Here is a 23686-nt window from a genome sequence, read left to right as displayed (position 1 = left end):
TGTGAGAACAGTATCTAACAGTTTCTGACAGGACTGTGACTAGCTCAAGGTCACCCAGCATGTGGAGGAGCAGGAAATCAAATCCAGCTCACATATAGAAGCTGCTGCTCTTAATCACCAAGCTGAACAAATTGCCATTGCCTAAAAGAGATGTAGTTAGACCAAAGGCAGAAGCAGCTGTTGCGGCAGGATGGTATGTCTTTTTTTGCTTGCTCATTCACTGTAATGGGATTCTTCTCCTTTAAATGTGGACCTTCTGGCCAATAGCTTCAAAGAGCAATCCAAGGAGGGAGACACTGAGGTATTTTCTACATGGAAAGGTAATTGTGTGGTTCGTAAGGGTTGCATTTTGAGAAGGGAAGAATGCTTTTGTCTTCTGTGTTCTTGCTGTCTTTGCAAGTTTGTGTGTGGTGGAGAGGAGTGCTACACAGCTCCCATTCCAGTCCCAAACAGCTCTTTCCTCCAGGGGAACTGATCTCTGCAGTCTGGAGAGGAGCTTTCATTCTGGAAGCTGGCATCCCTGGAATAGTGGCAGGGATTCTAGCCTCCAGCTGGGACTTGGAGATCCACTTCTAGTGTTTCTCAAAGCTGAAGAATATCTTTGGGGGTAAAAAGGTTTAGAAAAGCTGACATAGAGGCAGTATTTGAGAAACCTTCTGTAAGTTCTTTGCTGACCAATGTTTTCATGTTTTATTGTAACATACAACTGTTTTTGATTTACTTTAATATTGAACTGAACTGAAGAACATACAGACTGAAAGGTTTTCAGTTCTTCAGCAAATTTTGGTATCAATTAAATATTTTTATTGAAGGTAGCAACTGTGACAAGGTTATGAATTATTTGATGTTTATTGTTATTAGCAATTACTGCCATCCAGCATTTCTCTTTGTTTCCCATCTTGAGAAATATAAATATAATAAATAAATAATAAATAAATAAATCTGGAGCCTGACATCCCTGCACCTCCATGGGATCCAAAGCCAAAAAGTTCCCTCCCTCCCACGTAGCCTTTTTCTCCTGGGGAACTAATCTCTGCCCAGCTTGCCCTTTGGCAGATGGGAATGGGTGGAAAAGAGGCAACCAGCTACCTCATGGCCTTCCCTGTCTGCCTGTTGGGAGATGGCTATGGGTGGGTAGAGGCAGCCCTTCCCCCAAGGACTTCCCCAGACAGCCTGGCCTTTGGGAGATGTAGGGGTAGGTGTGAAAGAGGCAGCTCTCCATGGCCTTCCCCACCCAGCTTGGCCTTTGGTAGATATGAGGGAGGGCCCAGGATGGAGGCAGCGCCCCCCACAGTCTTCGCTGTCTGGCCCATGAGGAAGAGGGCAGTCCTCCTTGGGCCTTCTCTGAGCAGCCTTTTGGAAATGTGGGGGGGGGGTGGCAACTCCCCGCCCCCACACAGCCTTCCTGGCTGGACCTTTGGAAGGTGTGGAGGGTGGGAAGGTGGCAGCCCACATGTCCACAGCTTGCTTGGACTTGAAAAATGTGGGTATGGTAGGGACCTGTGTAGACACTGTTGCACGGATTGGAGGATGAGGGCCAGTTCCCCTCCAAAGCAGCTGTTCTCTCCAGAACTGATGCCTTAATTCCCTCCTTTCTTCCCCCCTCTGTCTCTCTCCCTCTCATCCTTTCTCTCATCTTCATGAAAGTCTCCCAACTGGCTGCATATGGAGGAGGAATCAGGAATCAAACCCAGTTATTGAGATTAGAGTCTGTTACTCTTTAACCGAGAACCGAGAACTTCCAGAAGTACAGGCAGGATTTCAAAGAGGCAGAGGAACTAGAGATCAAATTGCCAACATACGCTGGATCATGGAGAAAGCTAGGGAGTTCCAGAAGAACATCTACTTCTGCTTCATTGACTATGCTAAAGCCTTTGATTGTGTGGAGCACAACAAATTGTGGCAAGTTCTTAGAGAGATGGGAATACCAGAGCATCTTATTTGTTGCTTGAGAAATTTATATGCAGGTCAAGAAGCAACAGTGAGAATTGAACATGGAATCACTGGTTGAAAATTGAGAAAGGAGTTCGGCAAGGCTGTATACTGTCGCCTTGCCTATTTAATTTGTATGCGGAGCACATCATGAGAAAGGCGGGATTAGAGGAGTCACAAATTGAGATCAAGATTGCAGGGAGAAATATCAACAACCTCAGATATGCAGATGATACCACTCTAATGGCAGAAAGCAAAGAAGAACTAAAGAGCCTGTTGATGCGAGTGAAGGAGGAGAGTGCAAAAGTTGGCTTGAAACTCAACATCAAGAAAAAAAAGATCATGGCATCCGGCCCTCTCAATTCCTGGCAAACAGATGGGGAAGAAATGGAGATAGTGACAGATTTTATTTTCCTGGGCTCCAAGATCACTGCAGATGGGGACTGCAGCAAAGAAATTAAAAGACACTTGCTCCTGGGGAGGAAAGCTATGGCAAATCTAGACAGCATCCTAAAAAGCAGAGACATCACCCTGCCAACAAAAGTGAGTTTAGTCAAGGCTATGGTCTTCCCAGTTGCAATGTATGGCTGCGAAAGTTGGACCATAAGGAAGGCAGAGCGTCAAAGAATTGAGGCTTTTGAACTCTGGTGCTGGAGAAGACTCTTGCGAGTCCCTTGGTCCTTCAAGGCTTTTAAAAATGATAAAGTTACTTTTATATGTAGTTTATTCTAAGGGTTTCCTTATATGTAAGCAGGGTATGTTGCTCTTACTTACAGGTTTTAAAACTGAAATGACAGCAAGTCTGTCTCCAAATCTATAAATATGATCACTTTCAGTTGCAAAGATTTTTGATTTGTGACCAGTTTATTGTTTTGAAGAGCAAGCAGGTATCTCATTGGTAAGATTTTTATCAGGGGCACTTCAGTTTTACCTTAATGCAATTTCAAAAACTTCAATTCTGTACCTTCTTCCATAAAAGGCTAAATATTTTTCCTTTTAGATTTTATTTGTTTTGTTTTAAGTCTTCAGCTCCCAGGATAGCTATTTTTTAACCCTTTGTTTCAGGAATTTAAAGATTAAAGTCCTTAACGTATATGTTTAACTCTTAAATCCATACAAATGTGTTGATGGACAGAGTTATGGAACTTTGAGGACTGGCACATTTTGTGCATTTATTTGTAAGGCTACTTAATCTGCTGGGCTACCTCAAAGAACTCACATTAGCTTATGCACTCTGAGATCAGCTCTTGAACAGGGAAAATTATGGACTCCATGTGTGCATTTGCCAAATACTAAAGAGGTAAGAAAAATAATAATGAAATTAGACAGCTACGGATATTTCTATAAACCAGCTGATTTGAATAATCAACATCTTAAAAATCAGGTTTTCCAAGTAACACTTATGCTTGATGGATTCTTCAAACAAAGGAAATAAAAAACTGACAAAGCAGACAGGCAAACGTAATTCACCGGTGTACTATATAATTTTAAACTTCCACCCCCAAATAGCTGTTTGAAATTCGTTTTGTATTGCAAGCATTCTCTTGAATATTATTCAGGGCAGAATAGCCAATTTGATCAACTGCCAGCAAAGTGAATTAAAAAAAAAAGAAGTACAGCGTTAACGAGATATAAATGTCAAGCAGAAATATTAATGCTGTACACACTCATAAAGGCGAGATTTCTGCTGAGATTTCAGCGGCACCACTTTCTTTAAAACAATAGCTTAAACACTAAGAAAAATACTGGAAATTACCTGATGTGGGTTCTTGTAGCTCAGGAGAAGATTTGAGGCCTTGATGTCTCCGTGCACATATTCGTGCTCATGAACATATTCCAAAATATCAAGCTAACAAAATCACAAACACAGAACAATGTCAGCCAAAAGATTCAACTCCAACCAGCAGAGGGCCTCTACACCTCTGTAAACTTAGTCATGAACATAAAGAAATCACACTAACAGGCAGTTAAAATTTTTGTGCTTTTTTTTCCTTTACTTACTATTCTCAAGCCCAACTGTAATACAGTTTTGCGGGTAAATCGCTTTCCTTTCTCTTCAAAAATCTTCTGAAGGTCTTTTCCAAATCTGTCCATTACCATAAATCTGTAGCTGATTTCAAGGAAAAAAATATTGCTTTTAGGAAAATGCACAAGTCAAAAAACGGCGTGTTCTGAAATGGAGTTATGCTGGGCATAATGCAGCAAGCCCCTTTCTCTATCCATAAGGGGTTGGAATTAATCAGAGCTTTCTCTACTTTCTACTAAACCGCAGCATCCTCTATCTCTGGAAACTGCTCTTTAGAATTAGGAGGGGTTTCTGAAAACCATGTTTGTGATTCTAACACTACATAATAATCATTAACAAACAATTACACCCACTAGGCCAGGGGTAGTCAAACTGCGTCCCTCCAGATGTCCATGGACTACAATTCCCAGGACAATTCCCAACTCCTGGGAATTGTAGTCCATGGACATCTGGAGGGCCGCAGTTTGACTACCCTGCACTAGGCCTTTTAGATTTTAGTTTGTTCTAGTTGTGTGAAACATTAGAAAGTGATATTTTAAAATCAGCTGCAGTTACATTTTCACCCCGCTTTCCCCTAGAATGCATCCAATTTACTCTTTAAACAGAATTTGTACTAACTGTGAAAGAGATCAACACAGTTCATGAGTCTGGGTAGATACCTTCATGTTCACTCAACATGAATTCTGTCTAAAGAGTAAATTTGATCCATTGTTAACATAAAGTAATATCTACAAAGACATCTATTATGGTACTTTATTTTTAAATATACCCCCATACAGTGGATGAGAGATGGGATTGTGAGTGTCCTGCATAATGCAGGGGGTTGGACTAGATGACCCAAGACGTACCTTCCAACTCTATGATTCTATGTTTATGATTCATACATTGATCAAATAATTCAAAAATATATAGAATTCATGTACTAAACAGAGGGCTCTATATCCATGTATACTGTACTTATCTATCACCAATTACGCTCTGCGGGGGCTAACCTATTGGTCATTCTCGGTCCCAAGGGAGCTCGCCTGGCCTCGACCAGGGCCAGGGCCTTTTCAGTCCTGGCCCCAACCTGGTGGAATGAGCTCCCGGAAGAGCTGCGGGCCCTGCGGGAATTGTCATCATTCCGCAGGGCCTGCAAGACGGAGCTCTTCCGCCAGGATTTCAGTTGACGCCGGGCAGCAAGAAGATCTAACCCCCCTCACAAATGTGACAGTTGCGTCTGTCATCTGCCCTCTCCCTCTCCCTTCTTAGGGGGTGTGGAATTGGGTTAGCTATATTCTTGTCGTAACTTTTGTATTAATTGTATTATGTTTTATTGTGCTTTTATTGTTTTAGGGGACTGGTTTTTATGTGACCCGCCTCAAGCCTCTGGGGGGAGGCAGGATATAAATTTAATAATAATAATAATAATTCATAATGTTTACATGCCTTTAACTATGCAGTAATAAACTTAGTATGGATACCCACAGGGTAAATTTATACAATTGCTGTTGAAGACTATGGAGAAATTCTATATACTTGAAGGTAAGATAAGATTTGTACCTTTTGCCATTATTTTCATGCAAGCCAGAACCCCAGTATCTTGGCACACCTAGGTATTTCAATTTGTGAGAAGTAATCCATTTCTTAACTGAAAATATAAAAAGTTACCATTTTCTATAAGTAAGCTGTTACTGTTTTAATATAAGATCAAAGTGTACAAATCTTATAAATAGGACAAGTAGTAAATTAACACCTATAAGCTTAACTTTCGATGCACTGATTTTAATGTAACAATTGCTTAAGAGTGCAATACTATGTCACATTGCCCCATACAAAACTCATTGCAAACATGCTTCCATGAAACTCATCATATGAATGTACTGTACTACTCCCAAAATCAACAGAGGTAAAAGATCAGTCTTAAGCTGATATGCATCCTTCTAAACTCACTGACTTCAATGAATTTAAAGACAACTCTGTAGCCAAGTAGATACTACAAAAACTCGAATGTACGCATTTCCTTCTGCATTCTTAGCAATTCTACTACAATAAATTCACTCTGCACAAGACAGCAACGACCATGGCATTTCTTACAGAGTTCAAGTATATCACTTAATTACAGTTTGTTTATTTTTTGTCTTCCTTCTAACCAACCACCTTTTACATTGAAATCCCACTTTGCCTTAGAAATTAATGGCTGCAGCAGCCTCAATGGGCTGTGACCTTCTAGCATAAAAAAGGACAAGAGCAAATGTTCCAGTTCAGTAGGCCCTGTTTTATAAACAATTACTTTTAATAACTACACAACACTGCATCATTATAAGGAAACATTCCGTTATAATTAAAAGTGCCCTCGAAATAACCATTAGAAAACCACTATAAACCACAGCTCTAGTTGCCCATGGACCATTAAGACAATCTATTACTTCAGCTGACTCCATATAAACATTATTTTCTAAACAGATATAAAAACCTTTCAACGGTCTACTTACTGAGCTCTGGTTTAGCGGCACGCATGTAGAACTTTAATTCAGTAAACAGAGGTCCATTTTCACTGGGCTCCTGTAAAAATCATATTACATATAAGTGTAAGCTTCTGCCTTTATTGGGGAAGGCACTGGCAAACCACCCCGTATTGAGTCTGCCGTGAAAACGCTAGAGGGCGTCACCCCAAGGGTCAGACATGACCCGGTGCTTGCACAGGGGATACCTTTACCTTTACCTCTGCCTTTAAGCAATTCAATGAACGAAAAAAAAAATCTCAACATCTTCCATCTCACTGGGATAATGCTTTGATACTAGTTAAAGCGGCTAATTTTGTTCTATGATGGATACTATATATTGCAGAAATAATAAATGCAAACATAGCTATCTACAGTATAACACAACGTTTTATGTTCATGCAACTGCTGAAAACCTAAATTATATTCACAATTTAAGCAAGTTCAATTCCAGCCATTAGGCTAGAGCAGGGATAGTCAAACTGCAGCCCTCCAGATGTCTATGGACTACAATTCCCACGAGCCCCTGCCAGCATTTGCTGGCAGGGGCTCGTGGGAATTGTAGTCCATGGACATCTGGAGGGCCGCAGTTTGACTACCCCTGGGCTAAAGGGATGCTGCTATCCTGGCCCTGTCTCAGAATCAAAGGAGGTACAGTTCTCAGACTGGCTAAGTTGGTTGTCATCCAGCCCATGGGACAGGGTCCAGAGGGAGTCAATAAAAGGCTTCCTACCACCTCCACCCCCCATGCAAGATTTAGCTTGCAGGGGCTCATGAAAATTGTAGTCCCTGGACATCTGGAGGGCTGCAGTTTGACTACCCCTGGCCTAGTTGAAAACGGGAGTGATATTCAAAATGGAATCAAATATATACCCACATCGGGCAAAGAAGTACAAGGGCAGGGTATAAATATTTTAGTAGAATCATAGAATCACAGAGTTGGAAGGGGCCATACAGGCCATCTAGTCCAACCCCCTGCTCAATGCAGGATCAGCCCAAAGCATCCTAAAGCATAGTACCTAAAATTAAAACACAAATATTCGGAATTACATCCAAATTCTGCCAGTTTTCTTACTGCAGACCTCTAATGCCTTATGTTATCCCATTTTCTCATCTCCAGGAATATTTTTCAGGGGACCACAGCAGGAATGAGAAGGAAAAGGTCTATTCTATCAGTGAAGTTGCGTTGATTTCTTTGCTTTTGCTTGGACCCACCAAAGTATATTACTAAAGCTCATAACTTTTTACAAACAGTGGCATCATACCTGTGGAAGGCCCTTTCACTTGGCCACCTACCTTATTCACCTTTAGGTGCCAGGCCAAAAGCATTAGTTTTTACACAGGGTTTTTACAGAAGGTTGACCTTTTAACGTCACTTTTCTAGTCTGCTTCTAGCACAATATGTTTACTGATATTCCTTTGATTAAGCTGATCAACATTTTATGTTCCTTTTTTCCTGGCTACGTTTTTAATTATTAACAACTTTGGGGGGGGTTGTGTTTTGATTGTTTTATTTTGCAAGTAACCTTGAGCAGATGCCTAGTTTAGGCAGCATAGACATTTTTAAAGGCTACAATTATTTGAGTATGAAGGATATTTTTGATCCGTAAAATAAATTTATTTTACACAGAACATTAATAAAATTTCAAGTGTCCTCCACCAAGTCCCAAATCCTTTCTTTGTACAGATGAACTTGATTTAACCTACATCAACTCAATTTTGCCATAAGGGGACTCAAACTTATACAAGTATTTAGCATATCTACATCTGAGGTCATACATCCCTATATTTAAAAGACATTTATATTTTCAAACGGTCTATTCTACATAGTCAAATGCATTCATTTATTAAGCACAATTTATCTCCATTATGGTTATAACTAAAGCAGGCCACCAAGTCCAAACATTCTCTATAAATAAAATGTTTATATCAGCATCCTCTTAAAACCACACATACATCACCAATGAACTATGCATTAATGCTTTTCAATACATTTAGCAGTCAAAGGCATGATGTATAGACTATTTTTACAAACGTAAACTTAATCGATTCATAGTGTCTGTAACTTTATAAATAAAATATAGCTAGGTACAAGCAAATTTACATGACACCAAGTTACAGCTATCAAGCAGCGGTACTAACACCATCGTATAACATTGGCAATTTGATGAAGAGCCTCAATTCCCAGTAAAAAAAATTTTTTTTGATACATCAGATTCTAGAGATGGATAAATAGAAACTCAGGGGCTGAAACAACTCCCCCAAAAAACTTCCCAATCATCTTTCTCCCCTCCCCCCGCCCCTATAGCACCAGATCACATGTAGCATCTTCACACACTTCATGTGATCTTCCTCCCCAAATTAAGCAGTATGAATAGCAATAAAAGCTTTGGCAAAATCCTTATTATGCACCTCAGCTTCCTAAAACAACAGTCCTGCCACATTTATGTGCTATTCACATGAGTGTAAAGAAGCTGAAAAAACCCTTTGCCTATATATTGTAGGAATCAAACAGTGGGTACAGAGCACAGAATCACCATCTTAATTTTTTCAGTAAAGAGCAGGCGGTCATAGAGCGAGATAGTATTTTATACACAGAACTTGTGAGATAAAGAAATGGATGGGGGGGATGTCACCAGTGGTAAGACTGAACAACCATCACAACATCTCTATTATCACTACCCTGCTTGATCAACAGACAGCAGCAGCCAGTCTAATCAGCAGCCAGCAGGCAAGGATCTTTGGTCCTCCCATGCACAGGATCCCAAAACAGCACAGGCACAGGCATGCCGTGTTATGCCAATCAAGCGGCGCCAGTCGACCACTCACAGATGCTCACATTCCTTCCACCTAGTGCTCCTTTGAGCTCGTCTTGTTGCTGCTGCCCTTCGTGAAGCCAGAACATGCCTTGACCATACAAAGCTTACCTCTGATCTAGAGTGCCCCAACTCTTTCCAGCTGCCTCAAACCCTGGTGGCACATGGCCAGAATTTGCAGCTGACTCAAGCATGATAGCCACACACCCAAAGTCTTAGGACGCCTAGCCAAGATCGCAAGCCCATTTCCCGCCTCCAACTGATCTCAGCATTAACAATGTCAATGTCTTAAGGAACTGATCAACTTGCCAGAGGACTGGAAACCAGCAAAAGAGCCTGTAGCCAGGCATCGCTTGTACTGCACTGAATGTATGGCCCAGCAGAGTGAACATACACCTTTGAAGCAACAGTATAGGGGAGTCTTTTCAGCCCAATTACAGTCGTTACAAAACAGTGCCTAAGAGTCCACTTGATGTATAGGAGAGTGAAATTATATATATATATATATTAATTATTGTTCTGTAAAGAGAAGTTTAGTGTACCAGATTGTTTTGCAAAAGAACGCCCAGAAAACGTATTCCTGTTCTTGTTTGTATTTTGAAATGTTCCCAAGGCTGATATGTTCTATTCCCAAGGCCAGAGACAACTGTTTATATCATGCCATTGTTTATGTGACCAGAGGATTGAGAAAGAATGGGAAATTGCCTTTTGTAACCTTTTTCCGTAAAGAAACCTTTTGTAACAATGGGGTGGTCCTGTGAGACGTGCAAGGGGGTGGAGAACCCAGGTAACTAGTTCGACCTGAGAAGTATCATCTTTCCCTGCCTTCAATGGAATATTATAAAATTTCATGTAATCCTTTGTTTGACACACAGGCTTTCCTGGGACAACCCCACTGTGTCATTTTGTTCTTCTGCAGTCTAGTGGTCACTCTGTTTGGGTGCTGCACACTAGGCAAACAATTCCAAAATGCCCAGACCAGGCTCTGGGCTATAGAATTTCAGTCCTGCTACGGAGAGAAACTTAAGAACCTTTCTAGCGTTAACATAATGTTCTATATGGACAAGCAAAGCCGGGTTCCTGTACTGCATTACCGGCAAATTCACTAGTTCAAAATAAAGCCTTTACTTACCACTTTTATAACATAAGGTGCATCACTGCCAACTGGTTTTGATGAATTAATGTCAGCTGTGAAAACATGAAGGGATTCTTATCAGTAGAGCAAGAATGCTCTCTTAATTATTTCGTAAAAATTAATTAACAAAAATGTAGGCTTGCAGGGACGTTGTAAGGATGTCTGTGAAGTGATCTGAATACAAGGCACTATATAAAGGGGTAATTCTGATCATCTGGAAACACACTTAATCCACTTAATTGTAGAGAAAGTCTACAATTTTTGTGCTGAAATTTCTTTACATAATTAATTTGCTTTCCATCTCATTAATCTGTCACTTTCTGTTTCAGAATCATATAGCAATTATTAGCAAAATGCACAAAAAGTTATATAGGGTGAAAAAAATTAGCTCTAGCTAGATTAAATAAGTTTATACTCCACACTGCTCAAATTGCTCTCAAGACAATTTCCAGCTTAAAAACAGCTCCAGCTGTCAACAATTAAAATCCGTTAGAACCACAGACCAGATCAAGTTCAAAGCCAACAGATCAAAAACAAACATTAGGAAATCAGAAAAATCATTAAAAAAATTATTAAAATCTGCCCACCAATAAAATCATTAAAAGAAGACAGAATAGCTCCGCCCAGTACCGAGCGGAACAGAACTTTATTAGAACATACGCAAAGTCTGGTCTGGGTCCTACTAGGTCATAAGGAGCCAAAGACAGCAATCAACAGAATAAATGAAAAGTGATCCCCTTAGGGCAGGGGTAGTCAACCTGTGGTTCTCCAGATGTTCATGAACTACAATTCCCATGAGCCCCTGCCAGCATTTGCTGGCAGGGGCTCATGGGAATTGTAGTTCATGAACATCTGGAGAACCACAGGTTGACTACCCCTGTTTTAGCAGGATTTTGTGAAACCCTAAGGTTTCTTGATGGCCCTGGGAGTGTTTTCCAAATGGGTGGGAGTTGATTAATTAATTTTTAAAAAATGGTTAAACATTTATTGGGTAATATCATATATGGTACTTGACCCACCAACCCACTCCCAAAATGGCCAGTGATGGTTCTGGAGGGGTACAAGGGGAGGAGCCTCAGGTGGGTGTGTACACAGTTATGCTTCCCAGCCAAATTCTGCACCATCGTGCCACTTCTGGGGTTTCTCAAAGCCTGAAATATGTTTCAGGGGTTTCTCAGTGGTAAAAAAGTTGAGTAAGGCTGATCACGTTAATGTTAAAATAACTATACAATTAGGGAACATTAACAAAGCCACAACTCCCCATGATATAACAAGAATGATTTTAAAATAGATAGAAGATTTTAGAAAAGAGAAATGTTTTCACCTAAAGCTGAATAAGCGATGGAAAGATTCTATAATTTAATTCCACAGTGCAGAAGACCTCATTTATCTACCTGCTTTCTAAAGAAGAGGCCAGGAAGCAGATTTTAAACTGTCTACCCCTTTCAATCAGAACTACATCTTTAGTAGTGCAAAAGAACCATTTTTTTCAACAGGCAAAAAATAGTAAAATTCATAACACCAATGCTGAAGATGTCTTGTTTCCTGACAATTCTACTGAGAACAAAATTTCAAGCATTTATTGGGAAAGCATTAGTTGAGATCTAATTTGAAGAAGAGTAGGTTTTTATACCCTACTTTTATCTACCTTAAGGAATCTTAAAGCAGCATACCGTCACCTTTCCCTCCGCTCTCCACAACTGGCATCTTGTGAGGTAGGTGGGCTGAGAGAGCTTTGAGAGAACTGTGGCTGACCCAGAGTTCCCCAGCAGGCTTCACTTTTTTCTTTTTTGGGGGGGGGGAAATAAACCCCAGTTCTCCATACTAGAGGCTGCCACTCTTAACCAGTACACCATGCTAGCTCTCTTGATTTTATAAGTAGTGGACAAGCCCTCTTAACAATGGAACTGTTGATCAGAACCAAAGAAGCAAGAACCCTGTTAGATCAGACCAATGGCCCATCAGTTCAGCATTTATTTCTCACAGTGACCGGAGGCCCACAAAGATTCTTAGCAGGGGCACGGAGCCCCCCCCCCCCTTTCCTAGTAACTGGCATTCAGTGGGACACTGAAAATGGAAATCCCATTCAGCTATCTTTCTCATTAGCCAATAATGGTCCTATCCTACATTAATTTGATCTAATCCTTTAAATGCCTTTTACAGAGCATTATCATATTGAACATTTTTAAAATATCTTTGCGAACCCCTAGAACAGAATTTGCCTAGCACAGAATTTTCAGATGATTCCCTGATCCATCATGTCCAACATCCAGTTTTGAATCAAAGCCAACTGGGGGTTTCACATGAAGGCGACAAGGAGGCAGGATATGCAGCGTAAATTTACTTGACTGAACATACCCACAGCCCTCAAATGAGAATTCTAAAACCAAAGTTAAGCTACATTCTTCACCGAAGTTCAGCCAGGATATACTTCTCCCGTGCCTTAATGCCATTGCATCAAGATAGGAAGCCAGGTTTGTCAGCCTGCACTAGTAGTCCAGCAGCACCTTACAGAATCTGAAAAAGCAAGCGATGGCTCATGAAAGCTCATACTGTGCCACAAGTTTTGTTAGTCTGTAAAGTGCTACTAGAGCCTCTTGTGGTGCAGAGTGGTAAGGCAGCAGACATGCAGTCTGAAAGCTCTGCCCATGAGGCTGGGAGTTCAATCCCAGCAGGCGGCTCAAGGTTGACTCAGCCTTCCATCCTTCCGAGGTCGGTAAAATGAGTACCCAGCTTGCTGGGGGGTAAACGGTAATGACTGGGAAAGGCACTGGCAAACCACCCCGTATTGAGTCTGCCGTGAAAACGCTAGAGGGCGTCACCCCAAGGGTCAGATATGACCAAGTGCTTGCACAGGGGATACCTTTACCTTTAAAGTGCTACTGGGCTCTTCCTCTTTTCTATTATTTATGTCAATAAAGGTTCTCTGACACACAAACTAATGCTAGGTTCTCCATTTAAGCAGTCTTACCAAGATACAAGCAGCCAAAACCTCCTTTGCCTATAACCGGTCCAAGCTTCCAGTCTTTCTTTGACATATCTGTAAAAATTTCTCCTGGAGAAAATTCTTCTGCAAGTTTTCGCTTTGCAGGACCTCTTTTCCCAGTTGCCTTCTTGACCTTTGGCATTTTGACTGAAGAGATAAAAAAAGAAACACTGTTACTTTATTCTGTGTATATAAATTGCAGCTTTATTCTGTTTGCAGCTTCCTATTCCTCAATGCACCTTGCCACACAAAATCCAACTTCTAAAATCAGCACCACACAAATCTCATTTCCACAACTTGAATTGTTTGAGTGCAGAGTTAGGCTTCTTGCATGAGCTTCTCTCTCCTTATTAAATTGTGTAGAGTCAATCCATCTTTTACTTTCCACATGAACTGCCATAAAAAAACCCTTCTGTTTATAATTAACATATATAATCACAACCAAAAAACGTCAGACACCGATCACTACTATTCAAATAGCCAGAACCTTATCCTGAACAGTACAACTGACAAGATTATCTCATGATGCTGTTTATTCAAGGCACATAATTGGCCAGCAGAGTAATTAGTTATCTTATAATGATTCCAACAGTGCTCTGGTCTAAGAAACATGTTAACATCCTTAGCTTATGTTACACAACGAATCCTTTACATTCCTCCAACTCTCCTCCAGATCATGGCAAATCATGGCTGATAAGCAGCTACATGCTTTTTCAAGGCCTAATCAAATTGTTCATCAATACTATGGATGGTAGAAGAACATTTCCTATTCCATCCTTGTATGTTCGAGCTCCTGTGACACCCAATTACATTGACAATGTCAGTTTCAGGAAGAAAGCATAGAATTCCTTTCCTCTGAAATGAGAGTTCTTGTCACAATGAGCGTAGATATTCAATGGACAAAACTGGGGAGTTTACACAGCAAGACAGCAGTTAACTACACTTCCAAGCAGTTAGAAGAAATAAAAAGAAACAAGGATGGCCAGACCACAGATGCTACTTTCAGCCACAGATTCCACAGACTATTTTTAGTATTTAGGTACATGAAAGTGGGAAGTCCCTGTGGCAGCCTTGCATGATGAGCAAAACAGAGCTCTTCCACCAGGCATTTGTCTGGGGCCAATGAATTCCTGATTTAATAACATCTAGAATATCTACAAGGATATCCTCCCACTGGAAATCACCATCTGAAAAAGGAGATCCGGAATTAACTGGAACCACCTAACAACACCCAAGAATATTGCATGCCATCAGTTGATCTTATTAATTGGTTTTGATAACAACACGAGCCAGCTTGATGTAATGGTTAAGAGCGGCAGCCTCTAATCTGGCGAGCCAGGTTTGATTCCCCGCTCCTCTTCCACATGCAGCCAGCTGGGTGACCTTGGGCTCGCCACAGCACTGATAGAGCTGTTCTGACTGAGCAGTGATATCAGGGCTCTCTCAGCCTCATCTTTCTCACAGGGTGTCTGTTGGGGGGAGGGGAAAGGGAGGTGATTGTAAGCCGCTTTGAGACTCTTTTGGATACAGAAAAGTGGCATATAAGAACCAACTTTTCTTCAGTAATATCATGGCTCTCTCAGCCTCACCTTCCTCACAATGTATCTGTGGTGGGGAGAAGAAAGGGAAGGTGATTATAAGCTGCTTTTGAGACTCCTTCTGGTAAAGAAAAGCAGCATGTGAAAACCAACTATGTATTAACTTTTTTATTGACAGTTATGCTGGGATGGTGAATAAATCCCATAATTTTTTTAAAACTGAGCACATTTTAACAGAGGTATCATCACTAACATTTCTGAGGGTAGCTGTGTGGATCTACAGTACTACAGCTAGTTTTGTGTCCAGTGGCACACCGTAGATATCAACAAAAAGGGGTGGGGGTGGGGGGAGAAGCAAAGTTTCCCTTCAGATCTGACAAAGCCTTGACTCTCAAAAACTCCTATCGGGAAAATCCCACTGGTCTCTAAGGTGCTACTGAAGTTGAACCTAGTTGTATTACTTTAATATATTTAATGAATTTGGGCCAAGGGGAGCATCTTCTAACTTCCCCCCCCCAGTAAAGGGACAAATATATTATAGACTCATAAATGCCTGCTTCATACACAAATGGAGTTTCCTGCTTAACTACAAAAAAAAAAAACCCAAGCACTAGATAGAGCCTGCCTTACCACACAACCTGGCTCACAATGCCCAAGTCCATCTGTTTGGAATGGCACTGTGCCTACTTGCAAGGTGGCCAAACGATTACCAGGGCACCTGTGCCAAGCAATGAGCTTGAATGGGTCTGAATCATTCATTTCTAGACAACCTCCTCTCTGATGAAATAGCCAATCTTTCAAAGCCCTACTTTGAGCCTATGCATGCTTTTATAACTTCCTCTGCAAATTTGGGAGGGGGGTTATGTGCACCTGTCTTTAGTAGTACTGACAGAAGAAGGGCTGCTCCATAACCATTCATCTTAAGTATTTCTCTTCTCTGTTTCCCCATGGATTTCTGCTTTCTTCATGACACATCATTTAAACACTCTGAAAAACTCAAGGACCTCACGTGTCTGGAAACAGAAACATGAGCCTACATATTTCTTAGAACAGCAATGCTTAAATAGACTCAGCTGTTTCCAGAAATGACTAAAGAAGATTCAGCAATCCAGAATTAACTGTTTTCCCAATACTGCTTTGTCTGTGCAATGGATTTAATGATGTTGGTAGCTACTCAGTCGTGTCCCAACACTTGGTGATCCTATGGCCCACTTTTTTGATCCTGCACTGCTTCTTTTAGTTTTATAATGCTCTGGCCAGTGTCCATTTTGTCGGCCTGATCAATCCTAACCTGACCGGCCTGACCACTGACCAATCCTAACATAATTGCTTTCTCCATCGAGTTTAATTAACTTACCATGAATGTGATTTCAGGGGAAAAAATTTTCACAGTCAGAGTAGTTCAGCAGTGGAATAGGCTGCCTAAGTAGGTGGTGAGCTCCCCCTCACTGGCAGTCTTCAAGCAAAGGTTGGATACACACTTTTCTTGGATGCTTTAGGATACTTAGGGTTGGACTAGATGGCCTGTATGGCCCCTTCCAACTCTATGATTCTATGATTTAAACTGATAAATTCAAAATAGGTGGTCTCATAAATGGATGTACTCTTTAAATATGCATATTTTGTCTTTTGAGCATTAAGCCTGATTTGTTCTATGCTTGTACAGACATTAATTTTAAGTGATAGTTGCCAAATCCTACCTGTTACTACCACTAAAAGAGCCCCAATGTTGCACGTATACAATGTGAATATAGTGAGCATATAGGAATTAGTGAGTCTCGCTTCAATAAAAAGCCTATTCACTGCATTGCTATTTATACTCCATTGCTACTTACAACAATATAACTATTTTTACTATTTTAAAAAAGATTACACTTTTCTTGTAAAATCCAAAGCCGTGAACAATAAGACGGAAAAGCGACATGAAAGTCAGTTGCAGCTAAAATGATACAAGAAATGTTACCATGAAACCCCGTCGAGGAAAAAAAAATTAAAGCTTGTATAGTTCTCTTTTTTTAAAGAAAACTCCGCTTAAATATGAACCCAGTTTATTACACATAATCCCTATAAACTGAACCAATGAGTCTACAACCAAGGCATTTGAGTTAAAGACTGTTTTGCTGCAAATATAAAGAGCCATGGGGAAAATAACTTTTTGAAGTCAAGCATTTGACACGATAGGCAACAGAGTGTATTATTACTATTATCACTATTATTACGGACATAGTATCGCAAGCACTGGGATCCAGCCCCTGGCTCCAGGAGCCACCAGGAGCACCTGAGCTCTGCAATTTACTCTTTATAAACAAACAAGGACATTTCTCTCTCGGCTTTGAAAAGAAACCGCTCAGCCCACTCACTGCCAGCCTTTGCCCTTACAAAGTCCTGATCCTTCAGTTATTTCTAAACCGATAAAGATATACTTATTTATTTATTTATTTATATTTATATACCGCCCTCCCCTGAGGCTCAGGGCGGTTTACATAAAACGTAGAAACGTACATAGAACTTGGTTTACATTTTCATACAATAGTAATAATATTAACATTAAACTGTAACATAGGTGCAAACTATAACATATATATGCAGGGATTTGTCATAAACTGCAGAATAACCTGCCTGCACCTTAGGAAGTCACATATCACAGCAACAAAGGGAAGAATGAAAAGCACTAATGACCACATGATTCAGAGCAAAACCTATGTTGTTTTCTGAAAACACATAGTGTTTACCCCTAAAACACATCAACACCTGGGTGGGGGGGAATGTAAATAGATGATATTGCTGAGCAACTTGCATGAGTCACAACTTTTCAAAATATCTGCCTTTATATGGTCTGCAATCAGTAAACGTTTAGATCAGGGGTAGTCAACCTGTAGAGAGCCTCTTGTGGCGCAGAGTGGTAAGGCAGCAGACATGCAGTCTGAAGCTGTCTGCCCATGAGGCTGGGAGTTCAATCCCAGCAGCTGGCTCAAGGTTGACTCAGCCTTCCATCCTTCTAAGGTCGGTAAAATGAGTACCCAGCTTGCTGGGGGGTAAACGGTCATGACTGGGGAAGGCACTGGCAAACCACCCCATATTGAGTCTGCCATGAAAACGCTGGAGGGCGTCACCCCAAGGGTCAGACATGACCCGGTGCTTGCACAGGGGATACCTTTACCTTTAGTCAACCTGTGGTCCTCCAGATGTCCATGGACTACAATTCCCATGAGCCCCTGCCAGCGTTTGCTGGCAGGGGCTCATGGGAATTGTGGTCCATGGACATCTGGAGGACCACAGGTTGACTACCCCTGGTTTTTATGGTTAGCTACTCTTTTTTACTAGAGGTGGGAGGGGGGGCATTAGAAAAAGCCTGGACAGTTATGGAATCTAAGAGGAACACCAAAAGTGAAAGCAATTTGAGGCCCAGGGGAGAAAAATCCTCCTAGATAGCATACATGCCTGTTTAATTGTATATTAAAAATTTTAGTGGTTAGATTAACCAACTAATATGCATCATTCTATATGAAATATATGAAATAACAGTGGGAAACATAGTTTAAATCAATAATATAATTGGGCTTTTCCCCCCCTTGATGATTTAAATCATAATTTTTAAAAGAAATCCATCCTACTCTAAAAATCAGTCCAGCAATGAATCAAACATTAAAAAGCTAGCTTTGCTTGAGTTTTGTTTCTTCTTTTAAAAATCTACACCAGGCTTTCTCAACCAGGGTTTCATGAAACCTTGGGGTTTCTTTGACAGCCCGGGAAGGATTTCCCCAATGGGTGGGTGTTAATAAGTTTTTTTAAATTTGTTAAGCACTCATCGGGTGATATGACCTGATGTTGTCTTACCCACCCCTCACAAAATGGCCAATGATGGGCCTGAAGGGGGCGGGAAGGGTCCCCAGGTAGGAATGTACACAGCTATGCCTCCCAACCACATTCTGCATAATCGCACCACTTCTGGGGTTTCTCAAAGCCTGAAAAATGATATATTTAAGTTTTTAATCTTAAAGGTCTAATGGGAGGAGAGGAAATGCCAGAGCTTAGTATGACCACATTGAAGGAGGCACAAAGTTCTATCCCAAGACTGGCTACAGGCAGTGCTCTCAAATGAAGGTTCTTTGGCTGCAGACAGCATACTGTTTCCCCTTTAAGTTACATACACATGATCACATGATGCTGCCTTGTACTGAATCAGGCCTTTGGTCCATCAAAGTCAGTACTATCTATTCAGACTGGCAGCAGTTCTCCGAAGGTGTTAAGCTGATGTCTTCCCCATCATGACCATCTGGAGGACCACAGGTTGAATACCCCTGCTCTAGGATATGTTGTGTGCCACCTGGGGAGGGGGAGAGAATCTCTGTGAGGAATCAGACAGTGGTACACACTAAACAAAAGTGATCATAGGACCACACATCTGCACCCACACAAAGTAACAACTGAGTATCAAGAAAATGAAGAGTCAATTCAACCCTGAAAGATGGATCAGCATGAAGACCAGAGAACCACAGCTATACCAAGTCATGTCCGTATTTAAAAGCAGTCATTTTTGAATATACATCCCTTCCACTCTGCCCAGACTTAAATTGAGCATGCATGTATTTTAGAAAAGTTTCTGCTCGATAAGAACACAGGATGACTCAACTGCTGAAGTCCTTCCTCATTTGGTGGTGCTCTGATCTACCACAAAACTGTAGTATATTTCAACACTGTTGTTTCCTTTTAGTGAACAACAGCTTCAGTTTTGAAATGCATATTCTGTCTGTCTGTCCATAGCTGAAATTTCCAAAGGCAACCCACAGAGCAGAAGCCCATCCCATTTCCCCCCTTCAGTTAGCTCTTTTAAACAAAACTTGACTTTCTTTTTGATAAGCAAACAATGCCTTTTATCTAAACAAACCGGAAAAAGACAGATAGCGACACAGACATGTTTACAAAGTTAAGTAGTTTCCAGAGTACTTAACACCTTTTGAGGTGTTAATTTACACAATTTGTAAAGAATGAAAAGAATTCACTACTACAATAGTGATGCGCAAAAGTTCATATGATTCTAAAAAATGAAGAAACATATTCATGCAGAATAAGTCTACCATCAAGTATTAGTCACAGTGGATAAATAGGAACACCATATTTAGAACTGTACCAGCTACTGGGAAGAAACAACAAGGGATGAGTATTGCCTTCATTCCCAGGTTTAAAAAGACCTCAGTTTGCTCTCTGCTAGAAATACAACCTGTATGCTGGACTAGATGGATCTTGTTTGATACAGGAGGGTTGCTCTTCATACTTGTCCTGGCTTATATGACCCCACATGAAAATGCTCTGTAGGTATTTTCTATGAAAATAAATTCACCTGCAGCATTTGGACTCAAACCCAGATGAGGCAAGACAAGACCAGGAAGTTTACATAAGATGGACCTCCTGCCAAAGGCATTCGCCAATTTGAAGCCAAGAAAAAGCATTGTGAATGTTGAATATAAATACCTCCATCCTTCAAACTTACCCCTCCCCCCCAAAAAAGAAGGGTTATGACTCCTTTTCAAAATGTAACTTTTCTTTTTAAGCATATGCTTTCATGAGGAAATATGCACCATCACAAAACACAAGAGGTATTCTGCTGGATCTGAACAGAGGCCCATTTAGCCCAGTAACCAACCTCATGGTGTAGCTAGCCGGCTACCATGGAGTGCTAATAAACAAGACACAGAAGCCAAGGCCACTTACAGGTTTTCTGCTTCTGGACATGGAAGTTTAACTCAGCATCATAGGTAGCATCCATTGATGGAGCAATCCTCTATGAATCTGTCTAACAGACTGTTAAAACCATCCATGTTAGTGATCACTACATCCACAAGCAGTGAATTCCACAATTCAATTAACCACTGTGTGAAGTAGTGAGCCAGTATGGCATAGTGGTTAAAGAGCAGAAGCCTCTAATATGGGGAACCAGGGTTGATTCCTCATTCCTCCACATAAAAGTCTTCTGGGTGACCTTGGGACTGTCAGTTCTCAGAGCTCTCAGCCCCATCTATCTCACAAGGTGTCTGTTGCAGGAAGAAGGCAAGGTAGTGATTTCTTCAGGTAGTGAAAAACAAGGTGCAAACCCCCTGGCTCTTCTTGTTTTGTGCATCCTGAACCCATCACCCATTCACTTCATTGTGTGTCCTTGAATTCTAGCATCATGGGAGGGGGGGAGGAATCTATTCCACCCATGTCCTGTAACACAGTGGTCCCCAACCTTTTTATCACCGAGGACTGGTCAACACTTGACAATTTTACTGAGGCCCGGGGGGGTGGGTAGTCTTTTGCTGAGGGATGTGGAGGAACCGCGGCCCAGTGCCAACTGATCCGGGAACAGTCTTCGGACCGGGGGTTGGGGACCAGTGCTGTAAACATCCTCGGGGCAGCAATGCACATTTCTCTCCCCATCTCCATTTTACCCTCACAACTATGATGAGGAAGGTTCAACTGAGAAGGTGAGCACTAGATAGTCCAGTTACACACCAAAGTGGCTCTCATCTCATCCTGAGTCATCCTTTCCATAAAGCCAAAAGCCAGACTCTCCAGGCCCTTATTTATCCTGATCGACCGCTTCTGCACCCATTTACAGAAGCCATTTCTTTAAAAAAACATATACCCAAAGTTAACCTTCCAAAAGGACCACTAGACTCCCCACAAACACGCACACTGCAGAAAGCACGTGGAGAATGCCCCGCCTTCTTGGCTGGGGTTAGCTTTCGAGGGGATCCACAGACGCAAAGAGCCCTGCGGGGGGACCAGAGCCACGCGAGAGGCTTCTTCCTCCGCCCCCCCGGGAAAACTAGAGGCCAGAAGAGAACAGAACAGGCTCCGGGCGGCTGCAATGGGCTTGCCCGTTCCCTGTTGGGCAGCTGCCACCCGGACGCCGTTCTCGGCCGGCGGTGGGAGCAGCCAGAGGCCGCGACCGGCTGTCACCTCAAAGGGCCGCCCTCCCTCTGCCAGCCGCGGGGAACTCCGGGCGCGTCGAGCTCCGCTCTCTCAAGCCTTCGGACCAGAAGGACGACTATTCCGCGCTCCCTCGGCTCCTCAGGCAGTCAAGCGCGCGCCAAGCCCAGGGTGCGCCGCGTCGCTCTCCGACGCCGCCTCTCATTGGCTGATTTCATCTCCGCCGAGTCCAATTTGTCAAGAGCGGGAGGCAGACGTTCCGCGCCCTTCAATCCTTCGCAGCCACCGTCACGCTCCCCGCCCTCTCGTTCGGCTTCTCGCAAGGCCTTCTGGGAGTTGTAGTTTTATGAGCCGTCGTGTTTAGGCTGGAGAATTGGCTGCTGATGCTAGTGATGCCCCTTCTTGTTTTAGGATCTTTTTTTTGGGGGGGGGGGGAGATGTGCGGGATACCTTTTGTAATCTTGTAAGGAGTGGATTTGTGAGCCTCCAGTAATAATCCATTATAAATCAGAATAAATTTGAAGTGCAGTGGCCCACTTCCTCAGATACAATGTCATGGAATTTATATTGTATCTGAGGAGGTGGGTGTGCACACGAAAGTTCATATAACTTGAATAAAACTTTATCTGCGCTAAGGGTACCCCTGGATTCTAAATTTGTTGTGCTGCTACTGGCCAACACGACCCACTTGAATCTTCTGTCTCCCATTGTAAATCCACCAGTGTCTTGAGGTGCTTTTCCTCAGCTGCTAAAGGAAGTGGCTGTTCATTCACTACTTTTTTAGAAAAAGGCAAGATCATAGAGTTTCTAGAGATTCCTTGAGCTACCTGCCATCTAGTTCAACAAGACATATTTTAGTTATTCATTTTACAGTTGCTGGCTCTTCATTACTCCTAATCAGCTTTGCTAGGAGGGTTATCTGTTTTGACATTGGCTTGGATTCTCAGGTTGTATTATTTATTTAATGTTTGCATTTGTTTTCCATCCTCTCTCCAGGGACGGGGTAGATTACAACAGAGACAAAATAACATATATAAACATTTCAATACAAAATAGAAATGTAAATAATTATGTTTTTAAAAAATTAAAAGCAGAAAGATTAATAACTAAGTTGCCCAAACTCTTTCTATTTTGTGGGGAAGGGGAGTAACCTTCTGGTTGAAGTTTAATTTGGTAAATTTTGATACGGAGGCCAGCAGGTTTAGATGGAATTTCAAACCTCAACCCAAGCCCTGGCAGAACAGCTATCTTGAAGTCCCTGCTAAACTGTTTATGGCCCCATCTGTGCAGTAAGCTAGTACACCCAGGTATGAGAAAACCTGCTTGACTTCTGTACAAGTAAATCTCTCAGTTAAAAGAAAATAGCAATCTATGCATATTTGAACATATGAATTTGATGCAGTATTATTTGAAAATTATCCCAGACTGATAACTCCTGGATAAGATACCAAGACCTGTGATCTTGCAAAATCAATCTTTTTTCCTATACCATCAACTGAAATCCAAATTTTGTTATGGTATATGCAGGGGCACCTCTCAGAACACGATGGATCACTGGATCCAATCAAAATGCTTCCATGTAAATTCAGCCAGTATCTTGGCTTCCTGCTTTTTTTTTTTGTGAGCACTTAATTTAGCCTGTGTTGGGCTCTCACTCCATCAGATGTGTTGGAAGCTGTGTCCTGTGATGTCTCTTGCCTCCGCCTGCAGCAGAAAAATATTCCTTACCATAGAATCAGGGAGATAGATAGGAACACTGACCACTCACCTTTCTGATCTCTCTGACACTGAGTCTCTTAGGGACAACTGCCTGTTTCCTGCTTCTTCTTCAGAAATCTCCCTTCCTCTTTTCCTTTTG

General features: G+C 41.7%; 1 protein-coding gene across 3 annotated transcripts in view; it reads right to left on the bottom strand.

The window, feature by feature from the left end:
- Window positions 1-22100, bottom strand: part of VRK1 (VRK serine/threonine kinase 1) — a 52665-nt gene extending 30565 nt beyond the window's left edge. The window contains exons 1-8 of one of the 3 annotated variants that reach the window (XM_077323625.1): window positions 21859-22100; window positions 19068-19243; window positions 13364-13525; window positions 10390-10445; window positions 6433-6502; window positions 5501-5588; window positions 3934-4042; window positions 3689-3781 (exon numbers count right to left, since the gene is read on the bottom strand). In XM_077323625.1, the coding sequence (XP_077179740.1) occupies window positions 3689-3781; window positions 3934-4042; window positions 5501-5588; window positions 6433-6502; window positions 10390-10445; window positions 13364-13525; window positions 19068-19071 (582 nt within the window). In that variant the 5' untranslated portion in view covers window positions 19072-19243; window positions 21859-22100. The remainder of the gene's footprint in view (window positions 1-3688; window positions 3782-3933; window positions 4043-5500; window positions 5589-6432; window positions 6503-10389; window positions 10446-13363; window positions 13526-19067; window positions 19244-21858) is intronic. The other 2 variants (XM_077323623.1, XM_077323624.1) reach the window with 2 other exon arrangements.
- Window positions 22101-23686: the final 1586 nt, after the last annotated feature.

Source organism: Paroedura picta, chromosome 2 (genome assembly GCF_049243985.1).
Source record: "Paroedura picta isolate Pp20150507F chromosome 2, Ppicta_v3.0, whole genome shotgun sequence".
Classification (NCBI taxonomy): domain Eukaryota; kingdom Metazoa; phylum Chordata; class Lepidosauria; order Squamata; family Gekkonidae; genus Paroedura; species Paroedura picta.
The sequence above is the reverse complement of the archived record's forward strand: the minus strand, read 5'-3'. Positions and strand labels throughout refer to the sequence as shown.